At 41.1% G+C, this 20,066-nt stretch overlaps 1 protein-coding gene across 2 annotated transcripts in view; it reads left to right on the top strand.

Annotated features, from left to right (window-relative positions):
* Positions 1-19,729, top strand: part of myo10l3 (myosin X, like 3) — a 52,463-nt gene extending 32,734 nt beyond the window's left edge. The window contains exons 16-41 of one of the 2 annotated variants that reach the window (XM_042002224.1): positions 632-700; positions 2,168-2,250; positions 2,348-2,456; positions 4,589-4,669; positions 6,461-6,585; positions 7,179-7,293; positions 9,719-9,825; positions 11,130-11,540; positions 11,620-11,650; positions 11,757-12,578; positions 13,313-13,436; positions 13,724-13,967; positions 14,056-14,151; positions 14,347-14,440; positions 14,724-14,779; positions 14,892-15,034; positions 15,143-15,337; positions 15,498-15,655; positions 16,055-16,178; positions 16,723-17,020; positions 17,127-17,334; positions 17,447-17,583; positions 17,776-17,899; positions 18,000-18,455; positions 19,076-19,267; positions 19,545-19,729. In XM_042002224.1, the coding sequence (XP_041858158.1) occupies positions 632-700; positions 2,168-2,250; positions 2,348-2,456; positions 4,589-4,669; positions 6,461-6,585; positions 7,179-7,293; positions 9,719-9,825; positions 11,130-11,540; positions 11,620-11,650; positions 11,757-12,578; positions 13,313-13,436; positions 13,724-13,967; positions 14,056-14,151; positions 14,347-14,440; positions 14,724-14,779; positions 14,892-15,034; positions 15,143-15,337; positions 15,498-15,655; positions 16,055-16,178; positions 16,723-17,020; positions 17,127-17,334; positions 17,447-17,583; positions 17,776-17,899; positions 18,000-18,455; positions 19,076-19,267; positions 19,545-19,649 (4,707 nt within the window). In that variant the 3' untranslated portion in view covers positions 19,650-19,729. Of the gene's footprint in view, positions 1-631; positions 701-2,167; positions 2,251-2,347; positions 2,457-4,588; positions 4,670-6,460; positions 6,586-7,178; positions 7,294-9,718; positions 9,826-11,129; positions 11,541-11,616; positions 11,651-11,756; positions 12,579-13,312; positions 13,437-13,723; positions 13,968-14,055; positions 14,152-14,346; positions 14,441-14,723; positions 14,780-14,891; positions 15,035-15,142; positions 15,338-15,497; positions 15,656-16,054; positions 16,179-16,722; positions 17,021-17,126; positions 17,335-17,446; positions 17,584-17,775; positions 17,900-17,999; positions 18,456-19,075; positions 19,268-19,544 lie in introns of both variants that reach the window. The other variant, XM_042002223.1, reaches the window with a different exon arrangement.
* Positions 19,730-20,066: the final 337 nt, after the last annotated feature.

The following is a 20,066-nucleotide window of genomic DNA, read 5'->3' as shown; positions in this document are numbered from 1 at the left end:
AATGAATGAAAAGGCAGCCAGGATAATCTGGTAAATTATTGCCTAAAACCTCTTAAAAAGATTTCAAGAAATCAGAAGGGAAATACTTAGTGATGAGAAGTGGGTCAAAACTTTGCAGATTAGTTTGTGTTTTGTAGATTATTTGTAGATTCATTGTTCTATATGTTTGTTGTTTTGATATTTAAAACTATAAAATGACCAAAGGAAAAAAAAACACTAAAAATGGAAAAAAAAGGAAACATCTTAAAAGAAGCTTAGGTTTTTACATATAAATTACAAAGAAGGAATAAAAAGAAGATAATTTGTTTAGCAAAGCTACAGATAAATGCATTGCACAAACCAGTTTCTGTAATTACTGTAGGCTATTTGATATTGATACTATTATAAATGTTAATTAATTTTTTGGAAGTCAAACTGCTTTTCATAGCATTGTTTTGATTTTATATCAATTCGTAGGTGGAAAAACTGATTAAGTTATTGTAAGTAATTATTTGCAGTAGCACTAAATGTCATTAATGTGTCTGGTGAACTCTTGAAGAACTCAGAGCACTGTCTGCGTTGATCAGATAATTAGGTCGACATGGACATCATGTTAAAAAAAATCTATGGTCTCTTTGTCATTTCTCTGCAGACTAACCCATATTATGTGAAGCCCAGAGTGACTGACCACCAGTTTGGCATCAAGCACTATGCTGGAGAGGTGATTAACAACACTTGTACCCACACACAGACACCAATTCCTTTTGCTTCTTGAATTAATAGCCTGGGGGAAGTGAGGTAGTTGCTGGTTGAGCTGAGGGATCTTCTTTGCCAGAATTTTCTGCAGGATGTTGATGTCTCACCCCTCCTCCTCCACCTTTTCCCTGAGTCAGGAAAAACATTCAGTCTTCCCCTCCTTCTTTTGCTTACGTGTTGACATGGATTACTCCTGGTGGAGGTTAAGAAAAGGTCAAAAAGACTCTCAGGGCAGGAGGTGGGGGCAAGGGGAGGGGGATGTGGGACAAGACTAGCAGGATTTGCCTTGATAAAGAATGGCTTCATGATTCCTCCCTGACAAGGTCTCCTCAGTGTGAATGCAGCAGCTTTGTCACAAGCCTGGCATGGACAGCTATGGTAATGACCTGGTTCAGAGAGGAAAGACAAGCCAGACAGTTGTTCCCCTTCTCTAGCATGCCCCTATGCTGTATGTAGATTTCTCTGAAAGCTCCTTCTGTTACTTGAAATTGTCCTATAATTGGAGAAAATCGTGGAACCTTTTCCATAGATTTGATTAACAGTGTGATGTCAGAGAACAACAGTTAGGTCAAGATAAGCATGTCATTTGTCAGACATGACCGGAAATCAAAATCAGTTTAGCTTAATAACACATGTGTGACATACAAGTCTCAGAACAATTACAGTGATGCACGTAACTTATTTGTTTCATAAGATCCATTTACTGCTGTATGTATAGTTACTACATTAGACACTAGACAAACCTGAGCCATTTATTAGTGTATTTCCATTGAAAGTGCAGTGGAGCGAAAGTACTAATTCTGTGATTTAAAGACACACATGTTGTCAAGTTTGAATCTGATGGAGCATCGAGGCTAGGAAAGGGGGGTAGATGAGCACACAAATGTGCTTGCGTTTGCACACAACCAGGTTGCAGTCATTTTTTTCTTTAAAGAAATAAAGTATTCTATACCAACCTGTGTTTTCAGCACAGACACACATCTGTAAACACACATACCAAACATGGGTTAACATGGATCAGGGTTGCTAAAATGAAGGCCGAACAGAAATAAACACGTGACCGCTTTAACAATATCACGTGCTAACTCAGTTTTGCTTGTCGAGGCCACATAGGTCTTTTTTTCAAAGCATCAAACAAGCACTCAAACATACTGTAAGTTACACATCACATTCTGCAGATACTGTATGTGTAAGATCGAGGTCCTGTATATGCACAAATTAGCTTTGTATACTGAAAAGTCGTTCTTCATTTAAAAACATATACGTGCACTGCACGCACCTTTGCATTTAAATAATTAGAATCATATGCACTTTTTAGAGCATGTAAACATATTCATTCTCAATTTTCCTTCATTCATCCTCTAGGTGAGCTGCGAGACTTGGTCTGTGTAACCATTGTTCTCACTAGTACTTTTTGTCCCTGCCTGTTTAGGTGCTATATGATGTACGTGGAATCCTGGAGAAGAACCGGGACACCTTCAGAGATGACATATTGTTTATTCTCAAAGACAGCAGGTGAGTACTCTTTATGTTGTACACCTGTGTGCCAACCTGATTGAGCTTATATGCAAAGGGTCTTAAATCATTGGCCCTCCTCTGCACTTGTCTGCAGGCTTGACTTCATCTACGACCTCTTCGAGCGTGTTGGCAGCAGAAATGGAGAAGAGACTCTAAAGATGGGCACGGCAAGGCGCAAGCCCACTGTCAGCTCTCAGTTCAGGGTAAGACTGAAGCATCTATTACACTAAACATCATTTTCAGCTCTACGCTCATGACTGTGTGATTGTGTCTTCGCACTGACAACAAGCTAATTGTTCTCTTGTGTTTCAGTGTAGGTGATCACTTAGTTTTACATCTTGTTACTCAGGCTTGATGAGTGTAAGAGCTAGAGGTACCAATAGGAACTAGTTAATAGAAATCATGGAGACACAGGGACAGGAGAGTGCTTTCCATCTTTTACATCTGCAGAGGATGATGGGTGATGGGCTGTGCACTATGATATGTGGTTTTCAGCTCAGCTGTGGGTGGAGGTGGGGGTGCAGTGGAGGACTTAGTATGTCCTAACTACAGTGTGGAAAGAAGGAGCAGGGAAGATTTGGCAGGCTGCCCTGGCCTACAGTTCTAAAAAGCCAGGGGATTAGGGTTGATTCCTGGGCAGAGAGGGGCCAACCAGGGGCCAGTCACGCTTAGCTCTGCCAGGCCGGGCCTTGCTGGAGACAGACTGTCTGAAACGGGAAAGAAAGAAAGGCTGACAAAGTCTGGGAAGTTCAAGGGTCCTCGGGATGTGTATTTGTTCATGTGTATCTCATATGGTAAATATAGACTGAGTAATTCTGTAAGAGATAGAAAGTGAAGAAAATATAAATGTTTAGTCAGTTTTAGATGCATGGACAAATTAAAAAGTTGCGTTGGCAAGATTTCTTGTTTAACTTGACCTTTTTAATTATTGTTGAAAATAAGAAAGTACACTGTGCGAATGAAGGGTTTCAACTTACATGCATTTTGTGTTTCAGACTCCACGTAAAAGTTTTTTTTAAATATTAATCTACACACAATTCATGTACTGACAAAAAAATAACACGTTTATAGTGCATCCTTCTTCTTTTGGTGGTCCTTGTGATGCCTCTATAACTTTACTGCAGTCAGCCAAAATATGCTGAATGGGATAATTCTGTCAATTCATTGAACATAATGACGAGGGCACAAACACGCCTTGCCAGAGAGAAAACCAGGCCATGGGGTTTTGCACAGATGCACGGATCTCATGCAGAAAAGTTTCTTTTGCAATTAAAGGGCCCAAAAGCACAAAAGCCATCACCATTCTTAATTAAAATAAGATTTGGAACCACCTACAGACTTGTTAGATCTGACTGTTCAGGAAAAAATAATTAATTGGGGACCAGGGGCCTTAGGCAAACTGATAACCATGGTCATACATAAAAGGTACAGTTTCCTCAGAGAGAGTGCAGAAGCTTACAGAAGACAATTATCAGCGCAACTCTCCACCAATTAGGTTTTTATGCTAGATTCTCCAAACAAAACTGATTCCTTAGCAAAAGGCACATGACTGTAAGTTTTTCAAAAGGTACCTGAAGCAAAGACTGAACTACTCCTAATGATGCATGTTGGCAAAGCAGGCACTGAGAATCTCCTTTTCACTCTCTCTGTAGTCAAAAATGGGGATGGCAGCATCATCCTGTGTGTGTTTTTCAATTACAGGAGCTGGGAAGCAAGTCAGTAAAGCTGGCTAGATGAATGTAGAACAGTGTAGAGAAATTCTGGGTGAAAATGTTTTCAAGAGCTATCAGTATATCAGCTTTGAGTTAGGGGTTAAATTTCAACAAGATCTGAAGCATACCTTCCAGAAAACATTGGGAGTAGCTTTGTTAAAAAAAATGCAGAAATTAATCCTAAACCCAGAACATCATTTGTGAAACCTAAAAATGGCTGTATACTGATAATCCTCGTCAACCTGGTTGAGCCTTGTTCTTTCTGCCAAGAAGAATGGGAGACAGTTCCAACAAAAGGTGTGCCAAGCATGTAGGATCTTTCCCAAGAAGAGTTCAGACTGTCTCTGCTGTCAAAGGGGCACGGCAACACAAAGGGTCTGAGTGATTATGTACATATTTCAGTCTTTGATTTTTTTTTGTTAATAAAAAAGTGATTGAGTATTGTGTGTAGATTAATGACGGAAACCCCCTTCAAGATTAATCTGAAATATAATTTATAGAAAAATCCCCCTTTAAAAAAAAATAGTAAACTAAATAAGAAGATAAAATAAATGGATATAAATGAATGTGTGTTGCTTCTCTGGTGCCTGGTTCTTTACCCTCTTGTGGATAATGTGTTTCAGGATTCTCTCCATTCCCTGATGGCCACACTAAGTGCCTCCAACCCCTTTTTTGTGCGCTGCATCAAACCAAATATGGACAAGGTAAGTCATGCAAATTTCATTGCACACACACACACACACACACAAAAAGTCTGAAACCCTGCCAGGTCTTGTCAAGGTCAGCGCCTGCAAAGTTAAGCCTCCTTGGTGCTATTCACAGCTCTCACTGCTCAGAGCTAATATTTAGTTATGCCATTGCTCCATGCTCTTATGACTCCAACTAGGAAGTTACAGTGAAATGGCATTCATTAACACAATGTCATATAAATGACCCACGCTAAAAAGTAGCTGTTTGTTTTTAATGTGGACATTCATCCCAAACTCATCTTCCCCTCTTACTTTGGTGCAGTGACTCTTATTGTAATTTCTTAAATGACAGGGTTGCGTACCAGTACGTTCCTATTGGCTGCTTTACCAGAAGCCAAAGGTCACTGCTGGCTTCTCCAGCTGTGGTGGCTCAGCTGATGCTCCACTGATCATACTGCATCAGTGGAATGCTGAGATAAGACCACCAAGCTTTGGCTGTGGAATATCTATCGGGACATTTATTCACAGGGTCTCTATTAGTTCACCACCATTTGCCACATAGGTGCAAATCATTAAAAAAAAACAACAAAATCTAAGGGTATGATAGTTGGAAGGTTAGTTTTTTTTTCTCACTGTGCATGTATTTATCATTCACAGTATGGTAATGATCCTTTTCTGTAAGCGCCTTACCTCCCACTCTGTATGCATCATTCTACACCTTCCGCCTTACTTGCTGGCTTTCACTGCTGTGCTCTTGCTTCCTTTCTCTCCACCCACCTCCTTCTATTCTGCCTTCCCCTCTCATCTGCCCCTTGCTCTCATTGGCTCTGTTTTACATTTGCTCACCTAGCTCCAGCTGGTCAAGATGGAACAGGCAGTGCATCTGTTAATACTGCAGTATGACAGAATGGCATGCACAATCCTCTGACATGTATACAAATACACACATACAGTCGCACACACAAACAGCGATTCTGTGTGATTTACATGCGCCTACTTTTCTTGGAATGGATGTTGCTGAGGGAAGGGTCAACCTGTTTTTCACTCAGAACAAATCAGCATGTCATTCCTCTTTGAGCTACCTAAATCCTCTGCTAAAGAGCAGAGTTCAGAGCTCAGAAGGCTGCACATTTATGTGTGTGTGTTTAATCATGCACATGAACACATGCAAGTGTGCAAGTTTCTATGCATAGTAGCATTAGCCTGTAATTAGATTGGCACATAGAGGAATGCAGTGGTCTTGTGCAAGGCTTATCCAGCTCTGTGTTCCCTCTGTGTGACAAATGGCTTTCATGTGGACCTGCGTGAGGCAGCAGACACACAAATCGTCTCCAATAAGAAGTTCCTGAGGATTATACATAACGCAGAGCTTTAAACAATGCAGCTGAATATTCCTGGAATAAAGGCCGCCAAGGCTGGCAGGGTCTTGCTTAACACTGTTTAAGTTTAACTGATAGTGTTTGTTTTCCTTTTAGTAAACTGATTACTCTATCATTAAAGTAAAATGATAGAGCTTGCTGTAGTAATTTACTTTTTAGTTTAGGTTTACCTTGACTCAGCAGTGAGGCTGTTTAAGTAGGTGCACCCGCAGTTCTTAACTGTCTTCCACTAAGTGCAATAAGGATGATTATACTGCATACTTGCACATTGGAAACATCACTTGTGCTCCTTCAGAGCACAGTTGCTGCAGAAACGGCATTATCAGGTGTTACGAAAGCTAAGTTTTTCATTTTTTTCTATTATTTGGTAGGAACAAAAATGATTGCTTGTTTTTTTTTTTGTTTTGTTTTTTTTTGTCAATGACAGAAGGCCAATCAGTTTAATCCTGATGTCGTCCTGAACCAGCTGAGATATTCTGGGATGCTGGAAACTGTGAAGATTCGCAAGGCTGGATTCCCTGTTCGCAGAACCTTCAAGGACTTCTATGGCCGGTCAGAAAATATACATACACAGAAAAGCTGTTCAGATAACATCTTTCTTTCTGGAGCCATTTATGTCCTGTTGAACTTAAAATTGATAAATTAGATTGTGCTAACAATTACTGTTTTGGCCTCCATTTGTAATGGAAAAAAAGGGATATCAATATAAACTGATTATTTATTTAGCTGCATTCCTTTTTATATTGTGGCTCTCTTTTGACTTGTATTTTAAATCCAGGGCACCTGTCCCTAGCCAGTGGTGCCTTTTATCCCTCCCTAAAAGGACAAAATAATTCTCTGTGAGGTGGTGGCAGATTTAATTCAGTTCTTTTTTCCCCTTTCTTTGACATCAAATTATATTTAAAGTAAAAGAACAAAAATTTCAAGATGGTTGAATAAAAAAAAAGTTTAGTTTATTTGTTTTTTCTTGTAATAACTAAAATAAACATGATTATACTTTTTTTCCCCTATAATTGAGTGGATGTAATAAACACGACTGTAGTGCAAGAAGTGGCTGGGTTTTGTTGTAGAAACCTAAAACCAATCAGCTGTAAAGGAGCTGGAAAGATGAGGCAGTTCTGATAATTTGTGCCGTTTGTCCACAGGTACCAGATGATTCTAAAAAACAAAATCTGCTTGGATGATGAGAAACAGTGGTGTTTAGAGCTTCTTATGCTTCACAACAAAGCCAAGACAGACTGGCAGCTGGGGAAGACAAAGGTGCAACACACACACACACACACACACACACACACACACACCCACACACACATACAGCAGATGTGAAGTCTCTCCTCCACTTGCCCAGACTTGTTTTTTTGTCAGTTTGGAGTGACTTGCAGTCAATTCACTTGGGCAGGATAGAAATGAAAGTTATTGGTGGGAATGCTCAGGAATTAAACTGATATTGCAGCAAAGCAGCCAGTCACCATCATACTATTGACAACAATCTTTACGAACAGGATATTACTCATTTTAAGTTTAAAATAATAATATTAATAATAATACTTACAGCTCCATAAATATGGTCCATAAAAAGATTTAAGTAAATCTCCTGAGACTAAAGATTTCTCAAGAAGTTAAGCTACTATCAAACTCAAGCTGTTAATGTGTACCACAGTTGTTATGAGTCATGTCCCAAAGTATTGCCTGACTGGTTGTGGTCAAACTACCGCTCTGTTGTTGACAACAGCTTGGCTTCTAAAAATCCTGACTCTGTTACTGTAACTGTGACACAGTGTAGGGAGTTTACAGTAATCAGCCTTTTTGTAGCTGGAAGAGTGTTGGCCTCTTGACACTCGCTAAGATGTTCATTTTAACAAACTGAACTCCTGGAGAACGGTGCAGAGGCAGACTGCAGTGATGACATGTTGCAGCTGAGCAGACTCACATCTCTTGTGAGAAAATGTAATGGTACAAGGTCATTATGATCTACAATCATCAATCAAACTCAAACTACATGATAAACTTTTATATTATTTTATCACTCTGGATCGTTAAACTAATTTGTTTTAGTCTCTGTAAAAAAATCAAACATCTCTATGAAGCCAAGGTAGAGGATATAAATAAAAGAAGTTTTATAGAGTTCTTTTGAAATCTGCTAAATCCACATTTGACCTCCTGTTCCTTCCTGCTCTTAGTTGTGGTTCCTGTGTGGCTGAGACTTTTCAGACTCGCTGGTTTCCTTTTGGACACTTTCGTTGTAATATATGTTTGCCTGGCACACTGTGAACACTGTCAGCTGCACACATGGCATGCTGACATGTACACCAAGAAAAAATGTTTGATGTGAGCTACATTTACAGTACCCTTTAAATATTTAACTGGTTCATAACCACTAATGTGCACACGCCTATGTATATTAAATTTCTCACATATGTATACATATCTGGAATCACAGGTTGGGTAAAACCTCCTTCCAGGATCAGCACCCTGACCTTTGGCTAACTTAGTGTGTACACTGAGAGAGAAAGGAGCTAGTTCTTCACACAAGTTGGGCCCGAAAATGTGCTGTTCTTTGCACGAACTTATGTTTCTGATGGCAACACATTATTTTTGGGTTTTGGGTAATGTAGTGTGGGTTGTGGGAAGGGGGCCGAGACTCAGAAAGGGGCTACGTTTCCTTTGGTGAAACAATCTGTGTGTAATTATATACGCCTGATTGTGTGCAGGGGAAGTGTGTGCCTAGAATTATGGGCTTGGGTGATGTTTCATGGATTGTGTGTGTGTTTGTGAGCCGTTTGTTTTACAGACCAGGGAAGGATGTGGACGAAGAGGAAGCGTCCTCCTCTCACAGACTTTACAGAGGCAGGCAGGGCTGCAGCTGTGGGATCCTTTGATTAGTAGAACATCTGGGACACAAACATACACACTTTTTCTAACCAAGGGTCTTTCCCCTCATAAGAGCTCTTGATCCTCCAAACCAACAACAGATTTGCAGTATTATAAATACACATTCAAATCTGGCTGACAAACAAGCTAAATTTGATTTTGTTTCATATTTATTGTTATAGACATTTCAGTTTAGGAGGCTGTCATGTTGCCTACTGAAAACAGCGCCAGTGTTGAAAAAGTCTCCAGGAGCGAGGGAAGGGTTAACTAAACTCTTTCTCCTTCCTTCATAAAAGCAGGGAGGGGTGTGGCTTTCTATCTGGACTCCAGCCATCATCCCTCCCCCTTACCCCTTCATCACTCCTCTCTCCCTGCCTTTCCCCTCCACTCTCTCTGTGTCTTTCTGCCTGTGCATGTTAGTTGAGTTATCAACACAGCAGTAGCAGCAGAAGGGAAAGGCTCAGGAAGGACGCCCGGACACAATGAGGGTCTGCAGCAGCAGCATTAGCAGCAACACTGCAGTCTCTGTGACAGTTTTCTCCTCACTTCTGCTCTGCAGTCAGGGAGAGCAGCTAGCCTGCTAGCCTCAGCTGCACCATAGCTTCCTCTGCAGTGGGCACAGGGTGCTGCCAACAGACAACAGGGACCCTTCACATCTCTGTGGGCCCCCTTTTTTTTTTTTTTTTTTTTTGCAGCCTTACCAAAAGGAGGATCTAACCCATCCTGTCTGTCATCCCCCACCCCCAACTTCCCAACCTCCTTCTCTGTGTTTCTCTGTCATTCCTTGTCGGCCGTGGCGCTGCTAAACCCGCAGGTGTTCTTGAAGGAGGCCCTGGAGCAAAGGCTGGAGAAAGAGAGGGAAGAGGTGCGGCGCAGGGCTGGCATGGTGATCCGCGCCCACATCCTCAGCTATGTGGCAAGGTGAGTGGGGGAGTGTGGAGGAGGGGTGGATGGTTGAGTGGCAGCGACAGTTGTCAGTGTTTGTTTTGTGTTAGAGGTGTACAGCTTGTGTGTATACACTAGAAGGGTGGATTATGTGCATTCGTGCATGCCTTTGCCTATTTGTTTATCTTTTTGTCTGTGTGTGCATTAGACTTGAAGAGTTGAACGTGGGTCAGTCTTTATATGCTGTGCAGCCAAGTATTTTTCAAATCATACGAGCTTTTTTAACTGCAGTTGGGTAACAAAAGATTTTTCATAAAATGTGTCACCTTCAATGTAAAGTTCTTGTACACAAGAATGTCATAGACAAGTGTGATCAATCATAAACACTGTAGTAGAATACAAAAAAAAAATCACATTTAATCACTTTATTGATGGCTTTTCGGTCTTCAGACCATCGTGTTGGAATTTCTTCAGGTTTGTTCATACAAGTTCAAAATATCTTGGACTTAAATAGTTATTAAGAATACTTGATACTGTACTTTTAGAGACAGTTATCTGAGATCTTAAACAAGACTTTAATTTATTGTTACACAGTGAATAAATCTGTCTTTTCAGTTTGAGCAACAACTTTTCTGTCTCTCCTCTCTGCCTGCCAGACAGGATATTTATCACAGTGGTGCCATAAGCATCTGCACATGCAGACACCCACAGGCATTTAATCTAACTGTACTCCACCTGCATGCGGCCACATATAAGGTTACATACAGTTCTCTGAAAAGCACTATGGGGATACCATAATGGACCTGATGACAGTGTTCAGGTTGTGGGTGTCCTTCCCCTCCTAGTCGTTCATACTGAAGACAGAGCCTTGGGAAGTTCCCTGATGACACAAGTAAAGCCTTTGTATTATCACATGTAACATTATCTCTGCTCAGATTCTGTCCTGAGACCAGTCAAAGCCCATACGGTGATTATTCTGGAGACTAGGACTGACTAAGGGTCAGAGCAATGTGTGTGGTTCCTTGAAAATCATGTGTGTTTGTGCCTATGCATGTTTATATGTGTGTGTATTTCATGCATGTGCTGCATGTGGGTGTTGGGGCTTAGTCACAAGGCTAAACACAGCAGCCCACACCGCCACAATGAAACAGCATCAGACTCTAAACACCGCAGTTTACAGTGTACACTTTTTTTAAAACCAGTGTTAAGTTAAACAGAGAATTCCAGCAGTCGTAATGAGGAGCCCACGTAGCGCTGTGCATTTTAACAATTATGTTAGTGATGTCACCAAATGTTCTGATAATAAATGTTTGTGTTTATTGTGATTATTCACCCATCAGGAAGCAATACAAGAGGGTTTTGTCCAGCGCCGTCACCATCCAAAAGAACTACCGTGCTCACTTTTGGAGACGTGTCTTCCTGCGTCTGCGCTCTGCCACCATCATCCTTCAGAAACATCGCAGAGGCCAGCTCGCCCGATCCCTCTACCACCAGCTCAAGAAGGAGAAGCAGAAGCGAGAGGAGGAGGAGAGGAAGAGGAAAGAGGAAGAGGAAAGGTGGCGAGTAGAGGAGGAGAGAAGGATAATGGAAGAGAGGAAGCAACAGGAGGAGGAGAGGAGAAAAAAGGAGGAAGAGGAGAAACTGAGATTAATGGATGAGGAGTTGAAAAGGAGAGCAAAAGAGGAGGAGCAGAAACTGATCAAAGAGAGAGAGGAAGAGAAGAAACTGGTAGCTGAAGGTGACAAAACAAGGTATACTGATAGTCTGCAGATCACCTGATTTTTTTCAACATCTTTCATGACTAATGCGTTAATATTTTTTTTTCTTTAGGAACTCACTGGTAAATGGCGCTTGTCAAAAGGTAACCTACCTGCCTCTTCTGCTGTCTGTAAGGAGTAATACACATGAAATAAAACAAAAGCTGTAAATATAGCAGCTTTAAGTTTTGCTTTTCCTCTTTTCAACAGAAGGTTCTGTCCCAGACTCTGTCAAACAGCCACACCTCAGAGGAGGAGAGCCGTCAAATGGAGGAGATCTTGCGGCTAGAGAGGGAGATCGAGCGTCTGCAGAAGCAGCAGGAAGACGGTGTGTCCCAGCTTGGAGACTTCTCCCATGAGGAGCTCCGACAGATGAGGGATGCTGAGATCTACAGACTGGAGAAGGAAGCTTCCCGCATGGCTACTGAGTTCCTGGAGCTGCTGGACTTTGGTGGTTTAGAGCCATCACTCTCAAGTGAGGAGAACCTCCATGATCCAGAATCTACAGCTCCTCTGGCTGAAGAGGAGGTTGATGAGGGCTTCCACGCAGATGATGAGTGCATTCCTTTACCCGACTTACCTCCCCCAGCAGCAGTTCCTCTAGACAAGGAAGTATTTCAAAGTATACCCCCTCCTCCACCTCCCTTTGCAGAGGGACGTGTGGTCTCTTCATACTCAGGTGCTTGTCCTGCATCGTCAGAGCTCACTCCAGTTACCACTAATGGAATCAATCATGCCTCAGTTCTAAAAGACTCCCAAACTCGCCATTCTCCTCATCCTGTAGTAACTAATGGAGAAAGGCAGCCATGCCAGAGAACCAGCAGAGCATCAGACTTTAAGCCTGTGACAGAAGAGTCATCACACGCAAACCTGCCAGACGCAGAATCGGACTACGACCAGGAAGAATTCGAGGAGGCTCATGGGAGCTCAGGTGCTAGTACAAATGATGGCCATATCACAGATGAAGAGGTGCTGGGAAGATCGTCCTGCACCCAGAACAGCCTGGACTCCTTCAGAGGCAGCTCAGACTCGGTGAGAAATAACAAGCAATGCTGCAAGTTTATTGAGCTGTTCTGTAAATACAATCCAAATGGAGGATTATTTAAAATAACATCTGATGTTCAGGAGAAGCAGAACCAGTGAAGAAGAGGAAATCCCCTCTGAAGAATTGTAGTCATGTTTACTAAGAAATTTTTGTAAAGTTTACAGAACTTTTAAAAAAGTGTAATCTTAAGATTCAACCTGTATCAACACTAGAAAACTGATCTATTGTTCTATCACAACTTCACACACCTAGATTTCCTCTGTACTGTCCCACCTTCACACGCATTGCCTCAAGAAAGTCTTCAACTGCATAGTTCTTTTACAATAAGCATTATCACAAGGCTTAGCTCATGTCAGAGCAAACTGAATAGGAGTTATTTGATTTGGCTCTGCATATGAGCTTCTGAATCCTGATGCTGCAAATCAGGCAGAGAGCTTTGATCAAACAGTGTCAGATCAGCAAAATGTCAGAAGGAAAGAAAGATGGCGCATATCTTGGCATGTGAAAATGTGTCAGTGTTGTTGTGCACAGACTACGTTTAAAAATGATTGGCTTTGGAATCAGACAGAATTTGGGCACTGTAAATGCAAAATAGCATAGATTTTAGTAAGGGCATGATATACTGGTTGTTCATGTGAAGTTTTTCTAAAATTATTAGATTATTTGATTACTTCCACATATCCAACAAAGGATCACCATAACACTGTTGTTTTGATTTTAGTTTATTGACAGCGACGAGGAGAATGACGGCTATGTGGATACAGATGAGGAGGTTTCTAATGGCAGAGTGAATCTGCTCAATGGGAGTGGGCCTCCATATTTCCATGGTTACCTCTACATGAAGAGTGAGTAGCTGTACTAAATCACTGCCCAGCAGGCATGCAAATGATTAATGCACAGCTGAGCACAGCTTGTATGTTCAGCTTGTTTTAGACTGTTGCTGTTCTTGTGCTTATATTTTATGGTGTTTATGCTTGATTTTGTTTTCTTACCAGAAGATGCATGATTTTGTAGTGTTGGTTAAAGGTTTTAATAATGTGGCATTGTTTAATATCACATCCCATTATGAAATTCCCCTTAAAAAGTAAGTAAATTTAAAATTAAAAGTTTTGCACACCTCTACTTCTCTCAGGTGGCCTGATGATCCCGTGGCGTCGACGCTGGTGTGTTCTCAAAGATGAAACCTTTATGTGGTTCCGGGCGAAGCAGGATTCCCTGAAATCTGGGTGGCTTTACAAGAAAGGAGGAGGAATGTCCACTTTGTCTCGACGTAACTGGAAGATGCGCTGGTTCGTTTTACGTGAGTCAAAACTCATGTACTTTGAGAATGATAGTGAAGAGAAGCTGAAAGGAACCATCGATATCCGCACAACCAAGTAAGACCCCTCAGCTTCTGTTCATTTTTATTGAACTAAGTTTTAATTGAATGGTCAATTTATAGTGTTATGGTGGGCCTTCTTGCAGGGAGATTGTTGACAATCATGAGAAGGAAAACGCACTGAACATTGTAACAGATGAAAGGACCTACCAAATCTATGCTGAGTCCCCCGAAGATGCCAGGTACATTATACCCACATATTTGTCCAACTGACTGCAGCTGTCCTGCAAGTAGTGTTTTACTTTGTCATCGTCTCATGAAAAAGTGATGTATAGGAATGAAGTTCCCCCTTGTGGTTGCCAGAGGAAGTTCATAGTGTAATTTTCAATTACATGTTTGCTGACTTGGACTTTCTGAACTCCCTCTGACCCATTCAGTGGTTGGTTCAATGTGCTGAGTCGGGTCCACAGCGCCAGCCCGGAGCAGCTCATGGAGATGCACCACGAACAGGCCAACCCCAAAAATGCAGTGGTTAGTGCGGTTCTACCTCTGCTGCCTTGGCCCCAACCTCGGCTCAATTTTACAGCAGTAGTGAAGTAGCAGTGGTCCAGTTTTGGACGTTATAGTAATTTGAGTAATTTAACCTTAAAAATCTCCAGCTTCTTTTAACTGTGCATACTTTTATATCTCTGGACTACAACTTTTCTCTTATGGTTCACTCTCTGCTCATAAAAGCAAACATACATAACTGCATCAACCAACTGCTAAACACATTTTGCAGCTATTCATGGCTTTTTTTTTCTTCTTTGCTTAGGGAACGCTAGATGTTGGTTTGATTGATTCTGTTTGTGCATCGGACAACCCAGACAGGTAAGGAATGCTCATTAAACCTAAACACTGTTTGTTACATGCACTCTGTTTTGTGACAGGATGCATATGAGAGGAATAAAGCAAAAAGCAAGGTGATGTTTTCTGTTTCCAGACCAAACTCATTTGTGATCATCACGGCTAACCGAGTGATCCACTGCAACACAGACACACCAGAAGAGATGCACCACTGGATAGGCCTGCTGCAAAAATCAAAAGGAGACACAAGGGTTGATGGACAGGAGTTTCTAGTCAGAGGTTAGACACAATCTGAACTTATCGGATTTTGAATTCACAGGTGTACTCCCATTAGAATAATTTTTACAGCTGAATATGAATCGATTAGTACATGCTTTTTATCCACAGGTTGGCTGCATAAGGAGATGAAATCAGGATCCAAGAGCACTTCTCTAAAGCTGAAGAAACGCTGGTTTGTTCTCACCACCAACTCCCTCGACTATTATAAGTCATCAGAGCGTAGCGCAACTAAACTGGGAACACTCGTCCTCAACAGCCTTTGCTCTGTGGTGCAGCCTGATGAGAAAATCTTCAAGGACACTGGTCAGTTAAATAATATTTACAATCAACTTAATCTGGACTTGTTAATGTGTGGATGTGTTCACACTGTGCAGTATTCACTAACTGTTGGAAGGGGAAATATTTCTCAAGGAGTCTTAAACTCTATGGGATTTACCCTGTGCCTTCTTTGCTTTTCGCCCAGGTTACTGGAATATCATTGTGCATGGGCGTAAACATTCGTACCGGCTTTATACCAAAATGCTGAACGAAGCCATGCGGTGGGCCAATGCCATTCAGGGAGCAATAGACAGCAAAGTTCCCATTGAAACACCAACACAGCAACTCATCAGAGACATCAAGGTATTAAACTTGATTGATGATTATTGCGAAACGTTTGGGTCATTATATCATTGTATTATTTAATCAAGCATGTGTCTCATAGATAATTACACTTAACATTTTATTAACATATGGACTTTGATTTCTATTGTAACTTAAATTCTTTTCAGTCATGCAAACCTTTGGCAGAGAAACACTGTAGTGAAGTGAGGTACTTGCACTGTGTGCCGTGATCTTTTAGATTTGATTTACCTCTTTTCTCACTGTGAATTCAGCAATTTCTTTGGATTTAATACAGCGAGAATGTGTATTTATAGTATTGTTGCTGTGCTACATCTTCTTTCCAAATATGTCTTGCTTAAGAAACAATCAGTGAATAAAGAGTCTAATACTAATTCTGTCTTGTGTGTGTGTGTCCAGGAAAGCAGTTTAAATGTGGAGGCTGTGGAGCAGACATACTGGAGGAACCCTATCTTGCGATATACCCAGCATCCTTTGCACTCCCCTCTTCTACCTCTGCCTTATGGAGATGTCAGTGTTCCTTGTGAGTACTCTGGCCTACATCTACAGTTTTAACCATTGCCAGTGATAAATTTGCTCATTGTGAGCACCATATGGTGAACTCAAATGTTTGAATGCTTGTGTTTAATTGAAATAGTCCAATGGCACACGTCAAATGCCGAAGCTAAAAATGTTTTAGTTGTGTTTTGAAAAATGTACTCAGAGAACTTATTTGTCATATATTGTGTTTGGAAATGCATGACTGGTCTGGATTGCAGGCATTCAAATTTAGCATCTGGACTCTTAACAACACTTTCCCTGAAGAACATCATTGTCTGAATGGCAGCATATGTTCCTCTAAAACCTGGATGTATAATTCAGCATTCATGCTGCCTTCACAGTTATCTGCATTAATGCACATCATCCTGGATACTTGCTTTCCAGCTGAATCTGACTACAACCTGTGTGGTTCTACCATGACCTATGAATTTAAAAAATAGTGGACAGTGCTTCAGTTTAATTTGACTACTTTCTTGGGGCAAGTTTCAAGTTTTAAAATTAATTTTAGCTCTCTCTATGTCTCTCAGTGCAAAAGGAAAAGGGTTATACCAGCCTGCAGGATGAGGCCGTGAAGATTTTTAACTCACTGCAGGAAATGGAAGCTCTGTCAGACCCCGTGCCAATCATCCAGGGAATCCTGCAGACGTGTCAAGACTTGAGGCCATTAAGAGATGAAGTTTACTGTCAGCTGATCAAACAAACCAATCATGTGCCACATCCGAATAGTCCTGCCAATCGTGCCCACTGGCATCTCCTGACCTGCATGAGCTGCACCTTCCTGCCCAGCCGAGGCATCCTGCGCTACCTCAAGTTTCATCTGAAAAGGTGTGGATTTGTTTTGCCACAACACATCACATCAATGTATAAAAACTGTTGAAAAACTGACAATTAGTTGAGCCTCCTGTTGTTGTGTCTCTGGGTTTTTACTCAGGATTAAGGAACTATTTCCCGGAACAGAAATTGAAATGTTTGCCCATTTCATTGGAGAGTCTCTTAAGAAGACCAAAACCAGGGAGTTTGTTCCTTCCCAAGAAGAAATCGTGGCACTGCTTACCAGACAGGAAATGACCACCACCGTCTACTGCCACGGAGGGGGCTCCTGCAAGATCTCCATTAACTCTCACACCACTGCCGGAGAGGTAAGTGAGCTGTTTTCTCATGTATGTTGTGCCTTTTTTTTGTCTGATAAGACAAAAAGTTATTTTAATAAGTAAGAAATATTTGTTTAGAATGTTGTCTCTTTTTGTTCAGGTGGTAGAGAAACTGATCAGAGGTTTAGCTATGGAGGATAGCAGGAACATGTTTGCTCTGTTCGAGCACAACAATACTGTTGACAAAGCTGTGGAAAGCAGGGTACTTGTGGCTGATGTTCTGGCCAAGTTTGAAAGGTATGTTTGAATTTTACTTATACTTAGTGTGTTTTTCAATTGGGTTTTTTCTAAAGTCTGACCTTTGTTGTGATTTAAACACCTATATAGAGGGACACAAAAATCTTTGTCCTGGAGATAATAATGATAAGATGTCATAAAATTAGACAAAAGCAGGCATGTTAAATGACTAATTATGGCTTTCCTTACCAGAATGGCTGGCAGTGAGGAAGCTCAGGATGAAGGCCAATGGAAACTATATTTTAAACTTTACTGTTTCTTGGATGTGGAAAGCATGCCTAAGGAAGGAGTGGAGTTTGCATTCATGTTTGAGCAGGTATATTTACATAATCATGTTCTGTTTTATTGGGCCTGTAATCACATACACAGTTGCCTTCAGTGTTTTTTGTTGTTTTTTTTTTCTTTTTCTTCGTCAGGCCCATGAGAGTTTGACCCGAGGCCACTTCCCTGCACGTGAGGAGACCCTGCAGCACCTTGCAGCTCTGCGCCTGCAGTTCCTATATGGAGACAAAGTGCGCATTACATGGAGCCTAGAAAGCGTTTACCCCGTGGCCCGCTTGCGCAGTCGCATCCTACAGTTTACCAAGGTGGGTGGAGCCTCGGGATCGGGTCAAACCCTCGAGCGTCGGAGAACCAGCTTCTTGGATAGTACACTGCGCCGGGGGCTGAAGACAGGCTCAATGAAGAAGCAGCGTATGGAGGATGAGCAGATGCTGGAGATGTGGATAAAGGAGGAGATGTCTGCCACCCGGGCAAGCATCGTAGAGAAGTGGTCCCGCCTCAAAGGTCTAGACCAGCACCAGGCCATGCTCAAATACATGACTATCATCAAGGAATGGCATGGATACGGATCCACACTGTTTGATGTTGAGGTACATTGAGATGCTTAATCAGGACTTTAGTCCATTTTCACAGAAGTAATCAGAAATAATACAAACTTTTATTTTTAGTTTTTTTTTAGACTACTACTGTTTTTTTACTAGTCCAGTCTTTGTTTCTGACTGTTCGTGTATTTGACTTTAGAAAACTTGTTGCTATAACTTTAACATGAAATGAAAGCTGAGCTGCAGCAGAAAACATCTATAAACAGTGGTTTTTAAATGTTTTTTTGTTTGTTTTTTTACCGGTGGCCCTTGAGGACCAGAGTCCAGACCAGAGTTAAATATGAACTAAACAGAAAATGTGATTACTCTTTATACCACTTCACCTCATCAGGTCCTAAAATTATGGCATTTGGCCAAAGCCTGCTGGGTAATATTTTCTAAAGCCTGAATCTGGAGCCAAGAAAACATAGCTGGAAGAATAGCAGTCTCTCAAACTACCTTAATGATAATGCTGATTTACTGAAAGGTTATTATGGATTTTTTTCCAAGTGAACCAAAAATTTGAGTCTACCCCAGCTTTCATATTAGTTGATCAACTCTAATGTATATATGTTCAATTTAATTAGTTCAGAATCATCCTGTGATAAGTCTTGTGTGTGCCTTTACAGTGCAAAGAGGGGGGGTTCCCACATGATCTCTGGTTGAGTGTGAGTGCTGAGAATGTGTCTGTCTACAAAAGAGGAGAGCCAAAACCTTTGGAGACCTTCCCATATGAGCACATCATCTTCTTTGGTGCTCCACAGCCCTGCACCTACAAGATAACTGTGGATGAGAGAGAAATGTTCTTTGAGACACCACAGGTAATTTTTTATATTATCTTTTAAAAAGTATTGTTTACATTTGCAATTAGTTAGTTGGGAGATAAATAAATAAAAATGTTTTCCCCAGCATAACCCAGAAGGTTTAAAAAATGCTGAAATAGTCACCTCATGCAGTGGAATAAATCTGCCCACACAATTTGTTGTGAACCGTTTTTCAGAAAACATGAGACATGAATAAATGCTTCTTTTATAAGAGAGCCAGCCATTTTTGACAGTTGCAATTCATCTAAATACATTTTTATCTGTATATTGGCAGGTGGGAGAGATCACTAAGATTATGAAAGCCTACATAAACATGATTGTGAAGAAGCGCTGCAGTGTGAAGTCTGTGTCCAGTTATGGAACCAACTGGATCAGGTGATTTAATGGAGAGGATACAATATCTACTCTGCCACTATGCACCTGATCCATAACTCCCACGAAAAGAAAAGAAAAGAAAAGGAACAAATTCCTTCAGCTGAGACTGTGAGACGGAAACTTTGACTCAAGCTATGTGGCAACACAGACGACCTCCATCTGAAAAGAAAACATTCTGCAGAGACAGAAATGTGTATTCCTCACTACTTTTGGCAAATGTGGGAGTATTTAAGCATCTGGATCTCCTGAGTTTTGCTTCCTTCCATGCAGTATCCAGACATATTCCTTGCTGATCGCTTCAAACATCTTACTTGAAAAGAAATTCAGGTATGTCTTCCTTTTAATGTCTGCACAAGGCTGAGAGAACTTATACACTACTTATATTACCACAATTTGAAATAGGATACACCTAAATTTCCAA

Source organism: Melanotaenia boesemani, chromosome 12 (assembly GCF_017639745.1).
Source record: "Melanotaenia boesemani isolate fMelBoe1 chromosome 12, fMelBoe1.pri, whole genome shotgun sequence".
Classification (NCBI taxonomy): domain Eukaryota; kingdom Metazoa; phylum Chordata; class Actinopteri; order Atheriniformes; family Melanotaeniidae; genus Melanotaenia; species Melanotaenia boesemani.
Note: the sequence above shows the minus strand (reverse complement) of the source record. Positions and strands in the feature narration are given on the sequence as shown.